Here is a 15,454-nt window from a genome sequence, read left to right as displayed (position 1 = left end):
ACACGGGGGGGGGGGAGACACGGGGGGGGGGGACACGGGGGGGGAGACGGGGGGGGGAGACACGGGGGGGGCACGAGGGGGGGGGGGGAGACACGGGGGGGGGGAGACACGGGGGGGGGGGAGACACGGGGGGGGGGAGACACGGGGGGGGGGGAGACACGGGGGGGGGGAGACACGGGGGGGGGAGACACGGGGGGGGGGGAGACACGGGGGGGGCACGAGGGGGGGCGGGAGAAACGGGGGGGGGGGGCACGAGGTGGGGGGGGAGACATGGGGGGGGGGAGACACGGGGGGGGGGAGACACGGGGGGGGGGAGACACGGGGGGGGGGGAGACACGGGGGGGGGGGGGAGACACGGGGGGGGGAGACACGGGGGGGGGGAGACACGGGGGGGGGGGGGGGCACGAGGGGGGGGGGGGAGACACGGGGGGGGGGAGACACGGGGGGGGGGGAGACACGGTGGGGGGAGACACGGGGGGGGGAGACACGGGGGGGGGGGGCACGAGGGGGGGGGGAGACACGGGGGGGGGTGAGACACGGGGGGGGGAGACACGGGGGGGGGAGACACGGGGGGGGGGCACGAGGGGGGGGGGAGACACGGGGGGGGGAGACGGGGGGGGGAGACACGGGGGGGGGGGAGACACGGGGGGGGGGCACGAGGGGGGGGGAGACACGGGGGGGGGGAGACGGGGGGGGGAGACACGGGGGGGGGGAGACACGGGGGGGGGGAGACACGGGGGGGGGAGACACGGGGGGGGGGGCACGAGGGGGGGGGGGAGACACGGGGGGGGGAGACACGGGGGGGGGAGACACGGGGGGGGAGACACGGGGGGGGGGGGGCACGATGGGGGGGGGGGTGAGACACGGGGGTTAGACGCTGTCTCTGTCCCCAGCTGTGACGAGCCCTGTGGTAACGGTTCCTATGGAGACGGTTGCGCCCAGCCCTGCCCGCCGTGTTGCCATGGCGACTGTCACCACGTGACCGGGCAGTGCGTGTGCCAGCCCGGTTACCATGGAAACAGGTACCCCATGTGTGTGGTGAGTCTGTCGGTCCTCTGTGTGGTGAGACTGTGGGGTCTCTGTGTGGTGAGTCTGTGGGTCTCTTTGTGGTGAATCTGTGGGTCTCTGTGTGGTGAGTCTGTGGGTCTCTGTGTGGTGAGTCTGTGGGTGTCTGTGTGGTGAGTCTGTGGGTCTCTGTGTGGTGAGTCTGTGGGTCTCTGTGTGGTGAGTCTGTGGGTCTCTGTGTGGTGAGTCTGTGGGTCTCTGTGTGGTGAGTCTATGGGTATCTGTGTGGTGAGTCTGTGGGTCTCTGTGTGGTGAGTCTGTGGGTCTCTGTGGTGAGTCTGTGGGTCTCTGTGTGGTGAGTCTGTGGGTCTCTGTGTGGTGTGTCTGTGTGTCTCTGTGTGGTGAGTCTGTGGGTCTCTGTGTGGTGAGTCTATGGGTCTCTGTGTGGTGAGTCTGTGGGTCTCTGTGTGGTGAGTCTGTGGGTCTCTGTGTGGTGAGTCTGTGGGTCTCTGTGTGGTGAGTCGGTGGGTCTCTGTGTGGTGAGGCTATGGGTATCTGCGTGGTGAGTCTGTGGGTCTCTGTGTGGTGAGTCTATGGGTCTCTGTGTGGTGAGTCTGTGGGTCTCTGAGTGAGTATATGGGTGTCTGTGTGGTGAGTCTGTGGGTCTCTGTGAAGTATTGGAAAATGACGGCAGGAAACTCCTTGACGGGAACACACTTCTTTTATTAAATCTTGACTTGTAACAATACAACGCGTGGCCTCTCTTCTTCACAATGCGCTTCTCTTGACTTTGGATTCTGTGCTGCCGGCTCTCTGTGCCTCGTGTAGACTCCGCGCCTCGGCTACACTCCTCTCTCGCCTCGTGTAGACTCTGCGCCTCTGCTACACTCTCCACTCGCCTCGTGTAGACTTTGCATCTCTCTCTCTGGCTACACCGTATGCATACTCGGCTCGTGTAGACCTTCCTCTCTCTCTGGCTACACCGTATGCATACTCGGCTCGTGTAGACCGTTCTCTCTCGCTGGCTACACACTATACATTACTCAGCTCGTGTAGACCGTTCTCTCTCGCTGGCTACACACTATACATTACTCAGCTCGTGTAGACCGTTCTCTCTCGCTGGCTACACACTATACATTACTCAGCTCGTGTAGACCGTTCTCTCTCGCTGGCTACACACTATACATTACTCAGCTCGTGTAGACCGTTCTCTCTCGCTGGCTACACACTTATACCTTACTCTCCTCTACTCTCCATTACTCTCCATTACTCTCCTCTCTGGGCTCTATCTCTGCACCTTCGTCTTCATTCTTAGATGGTTCCACTTCTGCCCCCTGCTCCTCTGTGCATCACCTTATATACCTCTTCTTCCCGGGAGACGGAGCGGATGCGGACCTCAACGTCGGCACCGCTCCTCAGTTACCCAATCCCCACGCGCTATCCCTACGATCCGGTTCCGCTCAGCGCGTGTTTCCACTCCCCGACCAATCACACCGCGCTGCTACCCGATCACTCCCTCTGGGCGCGTCACCGGCACACAGCCAATCAGCAGCACTACCCCCACCCGCGCACTGACGCCTGCTCCTCCCCGTCAGCGCGCGTCACCACACACACACCCGTACATACGCGCTGGCACACGACATATACACCCAGCGCGTATCACCACTACATCACCCCCTCCCACATAGCTCGCAGCCGGCCCGGCTGCTAACAACAACCAACCACGATGATAAAACGACAACCAACAAAAAAAAAACCCCGTAACCCCCCGAGTGTGCCCCGTAACATAACACAACAACAACAACAACAAGAATAACTATGTACAGATTGACAATGAACACGAAAAGTCAACAATAACACGATACGAGCAAATTTGAAAGCGAACGCGCCCCACGTCCCTGCGACTACACGCAGTGACGAGGCGCTCCAACTGCCCCGACTCCTCACGAGGCAGGTCATGCAAAGTAGCACGACCTGGCGCGAGTCCGTCTGGCTGGTCCATCGTATGGGGCGGGACACTGACGACCGTCCGGCGGTTCCGGCTGCTCCAGACGGCGCGGAACGGGCCTGAAAGGGCCGGCCCCGCCGCGGAGATCCGGCCGCCGGTGATCGGCAGCTGTCAGTTCCGAGACACCTGGGAGCAGATCAGGCGAAAATACGTGTGGATCAGGCAGAGACATTTCCCCCTCTGGGTCGCCGGTCACGTCACACGCCCGGCCATCACGACACAAGGGGAGGCCATATGGAGGCGAGAACGGTTTCAGTCGGGAGGGGTGAACGTACCAACGGCGCTTTCCCCACTTTATCTGAACGCACTGGGGCCGTGCAACGCGCACGACCTCCACGGGTCCCCTCCACGGTCTCAACAATTTAGGCGACGTAGCCAAGGGTGCCTGAGGGCAATGCAGCCAGGCCCTGTCACCTGGTTTCCATTCGTGCATGGACACCTTCCGTGCCCGCAACCGTTCATTAGCAATTTGGCGAGCCCGCGAATTAAGCCGTGCGGCCTCCCTCGCCTCTGTCAGCTTGTGAATATTAAACTTAATATGTTCTGCCAAATTAGAATTAGTTCGTGGAGCGGACAGGCCAAGTTGCGTTTCCATTGGCGGGTCAGCTTCCCGACCGTACATCAAATAGAATGGGGAAAACCCCGTAGCTGCATGGGGGGCCATTCTATACGCGGCAAGGACTCCCGGGACCTGCAGGTCCCAATCTACATGTGCCTCGCACACCTGCTGGCACAGCATGGAAGTCAAAGTTTTGTGGAGTCTCTCCACCATCCCGTCAGTCTGCGGGTGGTACGGGGAGGTACGCACCTTCTTGGTACCCAACAGATCGCACACCTCTTGCAACAATTTACTCGAAAAATTTTTACCTTGGTCGGTCAGCAGGCGTTCGGGAGCCCCCTTGTCCAGGACATAGCCCTGGACGAAGGCATCCGTCACAGCCGCTGCCGACTGGTTAGCGAGAGGCCACGCCATAGGCCATCGGGTAAAGTATTCGACCCCCACTAACAAATATTTATTCCCTCTCGGCGTGACTGGGAAGGGCCCCAAAATATCGAGTGCAACGAGCTCGTTGGTACGCGAGACCTGAATAGATTGCAGCGGTGGATTAGCTGCCACGGCCGGTGGTTTACGCCTGGCGCACTCAACGCACCCCTTCAGAATATGTACCACATCACTTCCCATTCCCGGCCAGTAATAGTCACGCTGAAGCAGGGCAAGCGTCTTGTTAACTCCCAAGTGCAAGAGGCGTTCGTGTGCCGCCAAGACAACCCTCCCCCTCACAGCGGAAGGCACCACGAGTGCGTTCCGCCGGGACAAACTGTCCCATCTCAATAACACGCCCTGCTCAAGTACATAGGAGCCGGTACGCTCCTGGTCCCCCTCGGGACCCCCAACCTTGCGGCGCAATGCTAGCAGCGAGCTGTCCGCCATCTGGAGACGGCCCCATTCGCTGAGCGACAACGAGAGCAGCGAGTCCCGACCCTGAGAGGCAGTGGAATCATCCACGATCGGTGCGCCCGCTGTCGCAGCCAGTGCCCCCATCTCCCCCGCAAGCGTCGGTTTACAGCGCGCCGATCCCGACAAACACGCGCATTCATCACAAGGCAACAACCGCGACAAGCAATCGGCATTTGTGTGTCGCAACCCCTTACGGTACGTAGTCGTAAACTGATAGTCCTGGAGGACTTCCAACCAACGCGACAACTGGCCCGAGGGTTGGGCGACCCTCAATGAATACTGTAGCGCCGCGTGGTCCGTTCGGACCGTAAAGTGACGACCATAGAGATATGGCCTAAACTGCTGCACAAAAAAGACAATGGCAAGCAGCTCGCGACGGGTGACGCAGTAGCGCTGCTCCGCCGGAGACAACACCCTACTACCGTAGGCGACAACTCTTTCGACACCCCCAACGACTTGGGATAGCACCCCCCCAATGCCCGTGTTGCTAGCATCCGTGTCCAGCAAAAAGGGACTCGCAAAATCGGGATAACACAAGGGTGGGGCACCCACCAAGGCGTCCCGGAGGGAGCGAAACGCGGCCTCCTCCTCCGGTCCCCATTTGAACTTCACTCCCTTCGCCGTTAGAGCGTGCAAGGGTTTTGCAATAGTGGCGAAGTGCTCAACGAACCGCCGATAATAAGAAGCAAACCCGATGAAACTACGCACGTCGGAAACGGACGTAGGTGTCGGCCACGAACCGACACAATCCGTCTTCGCGGGATCGGTGGAGATCCCCGAAGAATCGACAATGTGACCCAAGTATCTAACCGACTTCCGAAGGAGGTGACATTTGGCCGGTTTAAATTTCAGCTTAGCCGATCGCATTCGCAAGAACACCCCTCTCAATCGCTGGAGGTGTTCTTCAAACGTTTTACTGAAAACAATGACATCGTCCATATAAATCAAGCATGTATCCCACTGCAAGCCCGACAAAACCAACTCCATAAGTCGCTGAAACGTCGCTGGAGAGGAGTGAAGTCCCATGGGTAACCGGTTAAACTGGAACAGCCCCCCTGGAGTCCGAAATGCTGTCTTAGGTTTCGACTCTTCGTCGAGCGGCAACTGCCAAAACCCCGATAACAAATCAAGAGTCGAAAAATATCGCGCACCAGACAATGCATCGAGGGACTCATCCATCCTGGGGAGCGGATACGCGTCAGCCACAGAGATCTTATTCAGGCGACGGAAATCAACGCAGAATCGCAGGGACCCGTCCTGCTTCTTAACCAGCACAATAGGCGCTCCCCACGGGCTAGAGGAGGGCGAAATAATATCGGCTTCTAGCATTTCGTTAACAGCCGACTGAACATGTTCCTTCTCCACGGGACTCAGTCGGAAGGGATTTAGCTTGACCGGCGCCGCATCGCCCGTTTCAATGTGGTGGTGCAACAAATCCGTGCACCCAATGTCATACTCATGTTTACTGAACACATCAGAGAATTCTATGAGCAACTCGCGCAGCGCACCCAACTGCGCCGCCGACAAATCGTCCGAGGCGGCGCATAGCGAATGGACCCACTCAAGGTCTTCCCTTGGCTCAACGTTCCGCGCGGGGCTCGAGCCCACCTGCGCAACCAACCCATCATCCACAGGGACCCGCGCCGCGTGAGCCAGCACGGTGCCCTGTGGAATGACAGCTGGCCGCGACCCCGCGTTCAAAACCATCACAAACGGATCCCTGTCAGCCCGCACCAAAGTGTGAGCCACCGATAAATCAAGACCCCCGACAGCCTTGTTAGAAGGACCCAAAAGCATACTTTGTTCCGAAGCCTCCCTCACCCATGGTTTCCGCAACCGGAGGGGAATCAACATCTGTGAACCCGGGGGCACATGCACGGTCTGTGTCGCCACCGCTTGTATCGTAGCGCACGCCGTCCGAATGTCCGTAGGGCTCGTCAAAAATGCAATCCGGCGACCCGATGGCAGTTCAATGCATCGTTGATCGATAAGAATTTTAATGGGCATTTTAGCCAAAAAATCAGTGCCCAAAAGACACGGAACCGCCAAAGAAGACGAAACGAAAACGGGTCCCGACAATTTGATATTTCCAATGCAAATGGACGCCCTAATCTGACCGATAATGCCCAACGATCCCCCATTAGCGGCGTAAAATGGCACATCCACTGGAAGCAGCGGACGACATTGGACTGGGAGAATATCATAAATGAGGTCCGATATAATAGTTGCCGATGCCCCCGTGTCCACTAACACCCTAATCTCGACCCCATCAATAGATCCCGTAACAACGGACGAACCCGCCGAAGCAGCCACAATTCTATGCCCCAATTCCGCCCATTCAATGTCTCCCTGGTCCCGGCTGAACCCCCCTCGCCGAACCGAATCCCCGAACCTTAACCGGCCCTCCTCCGCCGCAACGCGGCGTCCCATGTGTGCCGAATAAACAGGCCGAGCGTGTGAGGTGCCGCGACTTGCCGGGGATTGTAGAGATGACTTGGGATCTCGGTCGTCGTCCAGCCGAGCACCCATGGCGCGCTGACGCGGAGCGCGGCACCCGGACGCCACGTGGCCCCGGAGGCCGCAGTTATAGCACGTGACGAGGGTCGGAGTAGATCTTGGTTGCTCCGACTTTCGGCCCGATCGCAGAGGCGACCGAGCCCCCGGCCTCCAGTCCCCTGGTCGTCCCGTGGCGAACGCCTCCTCTCGTGGGCTGACGACTTGGGGTTCGGTGACCACCTAACCCGGAGCTGCGACGACAGCAGCGTTGCAACCAACTCCTTGTTTCCGTTGTAGGGCCTCGTGCGCTTGAATACTCGTGGCGACTCTCAAAGAAGAAATATCAATCTCGTCAGCTGTGTTGATAGGGACCCCCAGGTCCTGCGCCAACTTAAGCAGCTGCTCCAAAACCATCGCGTCTTGGCCCTCCTTGTCCATCCGAGGGAACGCAGCATCAGCAAGAGCCAGCAACGCCGTGCGATAGGCCAGCGCGGTCTCCGTGGCCGCTTTCCGTCTTGCGTAGAAATGATGGCGGCACGCCGAGGGAGGTCCGTAGACCCTGGCCAACAAACCCAGCGCATCCTTCAGCGTGGAGCGGTCCGACTTCCGTGCAGACCTGAAGGCCGCGAGCGCATCGTCGTCCAGCAGGGCAGGCAACGCCCGCAGCGCCGTAGCATCGGACCACGCTGACATCTCTTGATGCGCCAAAAACCTTCGCTGAAATTTGCCCCAGTCTCCGCCTTCCGCCTTGAAGGCTGACAACGTGGGCAGACGCTGCTGAAAAATGAAGTCATCCGCCTCGTGGTTCCTCTCCGCCTCTCCGTCGGTGTGTAAGATGGCGGCTCCAGCGGCAGACGTAAAATGGCGGACCCCCTCGCGCACTGATGACGTCGATGCGCGCGCTTGGGAACCCACCACCACGTGGCGCTCGCCGTTCCCGCCAAAAGTAGGCCCAGGCGCAATGGCGGGAATCCCCCATTCGTTTTGGCGGGAATCTGCGGGGCGACCTTGTAAAATGTCCCCCACCGTCCCCGCTCCTCCCGACGAGCTGATCTCCGCCAAGATGGACGCGGCGGCGAGCAGCAGCTCCGCCAGTCGGGAGTGCGCCTCACGAAGCACGGCCTCGGTCCCCGGTCGCTCGGCCGGCGCCGTCGACGGATCCTGTAGCGTGGGCAAGTCCTCCTCCTCACCCCCCGCCACCAGCGGCCCCGAGTCGTCCAGGTTTTCCTCGCGGTCAATCCCGTGGGTCCTACGGGTCTTCCTTGTCTCCATGCTTGGAAGCCCGTTTCACTTCTGACGCCAGATGAAGTATTGGAAAATGACGGCAGGAAACTCCTTGACGGGAACACACTTCTTTTATTAAATCTTGACTTGTAACAATACAACGCGTGGCCTCTCTTCTTCACAATGCGCTTCTCTTGACTCTGGATTCTGTGCTGCCGGCTCTCTGTGCCTCGTGTAGACTCCGCGCCTCGGCTACACTCCTCTCTCGCCTCGTGTAGACTCTGCGCCTCTGCTACACTCTCCACTCGCCTCGTGTAGACTTTGCATCTCTCTCTCTGGCTACACCGTATGCATACTCGGCTCGTGTAGACCTTCCTCTCTCTCTGGCTACACCGTATGCATACTCGGCTCGTGTAGACCGTTCTCTCTCGCTGGCTACACACTATACATTACTCAGCTCGTGTAGACCGTTCTCTCTCGCTGGCTACACACTATACATTACTCAGCTCGTGTAGACCGTTCTCTCTCGCTGGCTACACACTATACATTACTCAGCTCGTGTAGACCGTTCTCTCTCGCTGGCTACACACTATACATTACTCAGCTCGTGTAGACCGTTCTCTCTCGCTGGCTACACACTTATACCTTACTCTCCTCTACTCTCCATTACTCTCCATTACTCTCCTCTCTGGGCTCTATCTCTGCACCTTCGTCTTCATTCTTAGATGGTTCCACTTCTGCCCCCTGCTCCTCTGTGCATCACCTTATATACCTCTTCTTCCCGGGAGACGGAGCGGATGCGGACCTCAACGTCGGCACCGCTCCTCAGTTACCCAATCCCCACGCGCTATCCCTACGATCCGGTTCCGCTCAGCGCGTGTTTCCACTCCCCGACCAATCACACCGCGCTGCTACCCGATCACTCCCTCTGGGCGCGTCACCGGCACACAGCCAATCAGCAGCACTACCCCCACCCGCGCACTGACGCCTGCTCCTCCCCGTCAGCGCGCGTCACCACACACACACCCGTACATACGCGCTGGCACACGACATATACACCCAGCGCGTATCACCACTACATCTGTGTGGTTGGTCTATGAGTTTCTGTGTGGTGAGTCTATGGGTCTCTGTGTGGTGAGTCTATGGGTCTCTGTGTGATGAGTCTATGGGTCTCTGTGTGGTGAGTCTGTGGGTTTCTGTGTGGTGAGTCTATGGGTATCTGTGTGGTGAGTCTGTGGGTCTCTGTGTGGTGAGTCTATGGGTCTCTGTGTGGTGAGTCTGTGGGTCTCTGTGTGGTGAGTCTGTGGGTCTCTGTGTGGTGAGTCTATGGGTCTCTGTGTGGTGAGTCTGTGGGTCTCTGTGTGGTGAGTCTGTGGGTCTCTGTGTGGTGAGGCTATGGGTCTCTGTGTGGTGAGTCTGTGGTTCTCTGTGTGGTGAGTCTATGGGTCTCTGTGTGGTGAGTCTGTGGGTCTCTGTGTGGTGAGTCTGTGGGTCTCTGTGTGGTGAGGCTATGGGTCTCTGTGTGGTGAGTCTATGGCTGTCACCGCGTCAACGGCTCGTTGACGTCTCCTGGCTAAACCCCTTTTGGCGGAGTCGGGAGAATGAATGTTTACCCACGGGGCTCCTCCAGAAACGGCGGGTGGCCAAACTAAATGTTCGAACGCTCACTGCGGAGGAGAGGCTGCTACTCCTCTGTCGGGAGCTGGACCGGTACCGCCTGGATCTCTGCGGTATTCAGGAGGTCCGGTGGACCGGCTCTGGCTCCAGCCACCATGAGGGGTGGACAGTTCTCTACTCGGGGCAGGAGACTACTCTAAGCTCCAGGATACTTTGGGCTCGCCTTCCCATCAACCGGAGGTGAGGAGTGGTGGTCGTGGTTACTTATGCCCCCACTGAAGATGAACATCTGTGGAGGGATGCAGGCAAGGCCGATGAGTCAGATGCCTTCTATGACCTCCTGTCACAGGTGCTGGCTAAAGTGGCCACTCGGGACAGAGCCATCTTGTTGGGTGACTTCAATGCCCGAGTTGGTCATGATGCTGGCACCTAGTCTGGAGTGATTCTAAGGCATGAGCCAGATCAGCTCAATAACAACGGTAGGAGGCTGCTAGATTTTTGTGCAGCCCATGGGCTTGTAATTACCAACACGCTGTTCCGGCATCGGCGCATCTACACAACATCATGGATGCATGCCGGGTCCAAGCAAGAACATCTGCTTGACTACATAGTGTCGGACCAGCGGATGTGAGCCCATGTCCTTGACACCAGGACCTACCGTGGAGCTGATCTGCCCACTGACCATCGACTTGTCATCCGTAAGATGCATCTGCAATTCTTCCACTCCGGTGGTGGGTGTACACCCAGGACCCAATTGAAACCTAAAGTGGCACTGGTCTCATCTGACGAAAGTTACAAGGCATCGTCCCCCCCCCCCCCTCTTCGAGATGCCGAGGGGAAATGGGTGAGGTTCACGACTGTGACTCATGCAACTGGAATGGCTGCTTTGGCAATGCAGTCGAGACCTCCCGGAGACACTGGCTAATGGAGGAGGTGTTCCGGCTGGCTGAGAAATGCGACAGGCATCCACTCCCACCAGCAAAAGCGCCGGGCATAGATGATCTTATCCTCTTAGTTTTTTCGGTAAAGTCACGTAGGTGTAATAACGCTCGTTGAGGCGACTTCTGGAATCCGTCTTTTATTCAACTTGCATTACAGCTTTCCTTCACACTGCTGACAGGCAGCGTGAGAGGGATAGATAGAGAGAGAGAGACACACTGCCACGTGGCAGCCTGGACCACGTGGCAGCCTGGACCACGTGGCAGCCTGGACCACGTGGCAGCCTGGACCACGTGGGTAGCCTGGACCACGTGGCAGCCTGGACCCCGTGGCAGCCTGGACCACGTGGCAGCCTGGACCACGTGGGAGCCTGTACCACGTGGAAGCCTGGACCACGTGGCAGCCTGGACCACGTGGCAGCCTGGACCACGTGGCAGCCTGGACCACGTGGCAGCCTGGACCACGTGGCCAGCCTGGACCACGTGGCAGCCTGGACCACGTGGCAGCCTGGACCACGTGGCAGCCTGGACCACGTGGCAGCCTGGACCACGTGGCAACCCGGAGCCCCGCTCCCGCGTGGCCCCCTTCCTCTGTTCGTTCCCGTTCTGACCACGTGTCGTTCGTCTCCACCCCTATTTAATGTCCGGGTCACGTGGTACCTTTCCACCAATCCTGGTTAGCCTCTATGGAATCTTCCAGACTCCACCGTAGGCTCCCGGGACCACGCCCCTGACTCGTCTCCCCATTGGCTGTGGCCAAAGCCAGCAGAACCAATCATCTACTTGCAGCTGTCACCTTCCCATCACGTCAGGGCCACACCCCTAGACTTCCCCCCATTGGCTATAAACCAGCACCGGCAGAGCCAATCATCGTGACGAGTTGTGATACGTCATTGAGCCGGACATATGCTCACATTACATAGGTAAAAAAATGAATTTGAAATTAATCAACAGCAAATCTGGCTGTGACGGTCCCACCTGATGGACGGAGACTTGTGTTGCCTCCGAAACGTCGTGATTTTTATTATTTTATTTTTTATTAATTTTAATTTTCATTTTTTTTACCTACGTGACTTTACCGAAAAAAACAAAGAGTATGAATCCTTGCAGTCACGAAAGCTTCAAATCTAGAATATAGATGATCTGCCAATCGAACTGCCGAGGAAGGATGGTGTTTGGGTGAAGGCTGCCCTATATGACATCATAACAGTCTGGACAACTTGTACAGGTTCCGCGGGATTGGAAGGATGTCCTGGTGGTCCCCCTCTGAAAGAAGGGGGACCGCATGGACTGTAACAACTACGGGGGCATCTCTCTCATCAGTGAGGCCGGGAAATGTCCTGGAAAGGATTATCACTGGTCAACACACTTTTTCTGGCATCAGGCATTCCAACTGTTTCTAATGTAATTTTGAGGTGCCGATTCCAAATCTGGCATCAGTTTGTGTCTATCACATTAGGTTTTTGAGATATCAAATATTGCATTTTCAATAAAAACTGCAGAAGAAAAATATTAAATGAATGTGGATATCTACATAAAATGATATTATAAACACACTATCCTAAAAATACAGCACCATATTTTAACACTAAAGCAGTCACTGACTCGCAACAACTTGCAATGATAAGTGACAGAGTTAATTTCGGGTATAATCAATGAAAATGGGGTGTGCCGATAGCATGAGAATGAGAAGTGATAGAGCAAATCTGAGATCAGATTTGGAATCGGCATCCTGAAATTAGTCTAAAACAGCTGCAAAAGTCCAGAAAAAAAGCTTTTTTTGTTGACCAGTGAATTATTCAACATCGCCTTGCCAAGCACGCTTAGGAGAGGCTTCCGAAACCCCAATGTTGTTTCAGACTAGGGCAGTCCTGCACAGACGCCATATTCTCTGTCTGTCTGCTACTGCAGATGTGTAGGGAATTCCAACATAACCTACCTACCTCTATGCTTTATTGACATAGTCAAGGTCTGTGATACCATCAACAGGCCAGTGCTCTGGGTTGTTCTTCGAGTCTGTGCTCACAATCATTAAAGACCTTCATGTTGATTAGTCTATGGCTCTCTGTGTGGTGCGTCTATGGGTCTTTGTGTGATGATGAGTCTATGGTTCTCTGTGTCGTGAGTTTATGGGTCTCCTTGTGGTGAGTCTGTGGGTCTGTGTGGTGAGTCTGTGGGTCTCTGTGTGGTGAGTCTGTGGGTCTCTGTGTCGTGAGTTTATGGGTCTCTGTGTGGTGAGTCTGTGGGTATCTGTGTGGTGAGTCTCTGTGATGAGTCTATGGGTCTCTGTGTGGTGAGTCTATGGGTATCTTTGTGGTGAGTCTGTGATGAGTCTATGAGTCTCTGTGTGGTGAGTCTATGGGTCTCTGTGTGACGAGTTTATGGGTTTCTGTGGGTCTCTGTGATGAGTCTGTGGGTTTCTGTGGGTCTCTGTGTGATGAGTCTGTGGGTTTTTCTGTGTAATGAGTATATGAGTCTCTGTGTGATGAGTCTATGGGTCTCTGTGATGAGTCTATGGGTTTCTGTGGGTCTCTGTGATGAGTCTATGGGTTTCTCTGGGTCTCTGTGTGATGAGTCTATGAGTCTCTGTGTGATGAGTCTATGGGTCTCTGTGATGAGTCTATGGGTCTCTGTGGGTCTCTGTGATGAGTCTGTGGGTTTCTGTGGGTCTCTGTGTGATGAGTCTATGAGTCTCTGTGTGATGAGTCTATGAGTCTCTGTGTGATGAGTCTGTGGGTTTCTCTGGGTCTTTGTGTGATGAGTCTGTGGGTCTCTGTGTGATGAGTCTGTGGGTCTCTGTGTGGTGAGTCTATGGGTCTCTGTGTGATGAGTCTATGGGTCTCTGTGATGAGTCTATGGGTCTCTGTGGGTCTCTGTGATGAGTCTGTGGGTTTCTGTGGGTCTCTGTGTGATGCGTCTATGAGTCTCTGTGTGATGAGTCTATGAGTCTCTGTGTGATGAGTCTGTGGGTTTCTCTGGGTCTTTGTGTGATGAGTCTGTGGGTCTCTGTGTGATGAGTCTGTGGGTCTCTGTGTGGTGAGTCTATGGGTCTCTGTGTGACGAGTCTGTGGGTCTCTGTGTGACGAGTCAATGGGTCTCTGTGTGACGAGTCAATGGGTCTCTGTGTGGTGAGTCTATGGGTCTCTGTGATGAGTCTATGGGTTTCTGTGATGAGTCTGTGGGTGTCTCTGGGTCTCTGTGCAGCTGTAACATCTCGTGTCCCCCCGGCTTTTACGGAGGAAACTGCTCGGAGCAGTGCGAGTGCCTCGCTGGCTCCTGTGACCCCCACAACGGCACCTGCAGAGGTACGGTGGTTATTGAGTGGGTGGGTGAGTGGGTGTGTGGGTGAGTGGGTGAGTAGGTTAGTAGGTGGGCGAGTGGGTGTGTGGGTGGGTGAGTAGGTTAGTGGGTGGGTGAGTGGGTGTGTGGGTGGGTGGGTGGGTGAGTAGGTTAGTAGGTGGGCGAGTGGGTGTGTGGGTGGGTGAGTGAGTGAGTGGGTGAGTGGGTGGGTGAGTGGGTGGGTGGGTGAGTGGGTGGGGTGAGTGGGTGGGTGAGTGGGTAGTTGAATAGGTTAGTGGGTAGGTGAGCAGGTTAGTGGGTGCGAGAGTGAGCGGTAGTGTAGTGGTCACTGCGCTACGAACCCGGTTACCCCAGTTCGATTCCCACTCACGGCCAACACCAGTGACAGCGATTATCTGAACCGGTTCTGGGCCTCCCCTAGGTCGACTCAGCCTCAAATGAGTACCTGGTGCAATCATCGCTGCCCCTACTGGCAACAGACTACTGCACAGCGACATCTGCTACTGGGGGTGCCCCTTCTTACTGTTGCGTGTGTGTCCGTAGGGTACTTCAACTACATGCCTCTAGTAGCTGCAGCCTGCGGCCTGCTCCTCCTCATCCTCCTCATCGTACTCATCGTCGTCTGCTGCTGCGGCAACCGTCGCCGCGGCAACCACGAGAAACCGGCCAATGAGATTCTCCGAAAGAGGTTTGCCCCTAACACTACTAACCCATCCGCCCCTGTCCCCCCCCCCCCCCCCCCCGGGGTCTCGTTATTGTCACTGAGCAGCAACCGGCACCGCGCCTCACGGCTTGATCCTTCTGTAATGTGAGGATATATCCGGGTCGTTGACGGATCACAACTCGTCACGACGATTGGCTCTGCCGGTCTTGGTCCATAGCCAATGGGGGGAAGCCTAGGGGCGTGGCCCTGACGTAATGGGAAGGTGACAGCTGTTTGTAGAGGATTGGTTCTGCTGGCTTTGGCCACAGCCAATGGGGAGACGAGTCAGGGACGTGGTCCCGGGAGCCTACGGTGGAGTCTGGAAGATTCCATAGAGGCTAACCAGGATTGGTGGAAACGTACCACGTGACCCGGGTATTAAATAGGGGTGAAGACGAACAACACGTGATCAGAACGGGAACGAACGGAGGGGGGAGGCCACGCGAGAGCGGGGCTCCAGGCTGCCACGTGGTCCAGGCTGCCACGTGGTCCAGGCTGCCACGTGGTCCAGGCTGCCACGTGGTCCAGGCTGCCACGTGGTCCAGGCTGCCACGTGGTCCAGGCTGCCACGTGGCCGCACGTGTCTCTCTCTCTCTATCCCTCTGACGCTGTCTGTCAGCAGCGTGAAGGAGTAAGATGGGAGTGTTGTGAACGAAAGACAAACAAGTATAACCCGTAAAAACAAAGTTTTTCACTATAAATCC

At 56.8% G+C, this 15,454-nt stretch overlaps 1 protein-coding gene across 1 annotated transcript in view; it reads left to right on the top strand.

Annotated features, from left to right (window-relative positions):
• Positions 1–15,454, top strand: part of LOC144952965 (uncharacterized) — a 29,816-nt gene that overhangs the window by 337 nt on the left and 14,025 nt on the right. Inside the window, exons 2-4 of the mRNA XM_078883450.1 lie at positions 894–1,022; positions 13,952–14,052; positions 14,591–14,735. Of these exons, the coding sequence (XP_078739576.1) occupies positions 894–1,022; positions 13,952–14,052; positions 14,591–14,735 (375 nt within the window). The remainder of the gene's footprint in view (positions 1–893; positions 1,023–13,951; positions 14,053–14,590; positions 14,736–15,454) is intronic.

This window comes from Lampetra fluviatilis, chromosome 71, assembly GCF_964198595.1.
Source record: "Lampetra fluviatilis chromosome 71, kcLamFluv1.1, whole genome shotgun sequence".
NCBI classification, from domain to species: domain Eukaryota; kingdom Metazoa; phylum Chordata; class Hyperoartia; order Petromyzontiformes; family Petromyzontidae; genus Lampetra; species Lampetra fluviatilis.
This window is presented reverse-complemented; position numbering and strand designations above follow the sequence as displayed.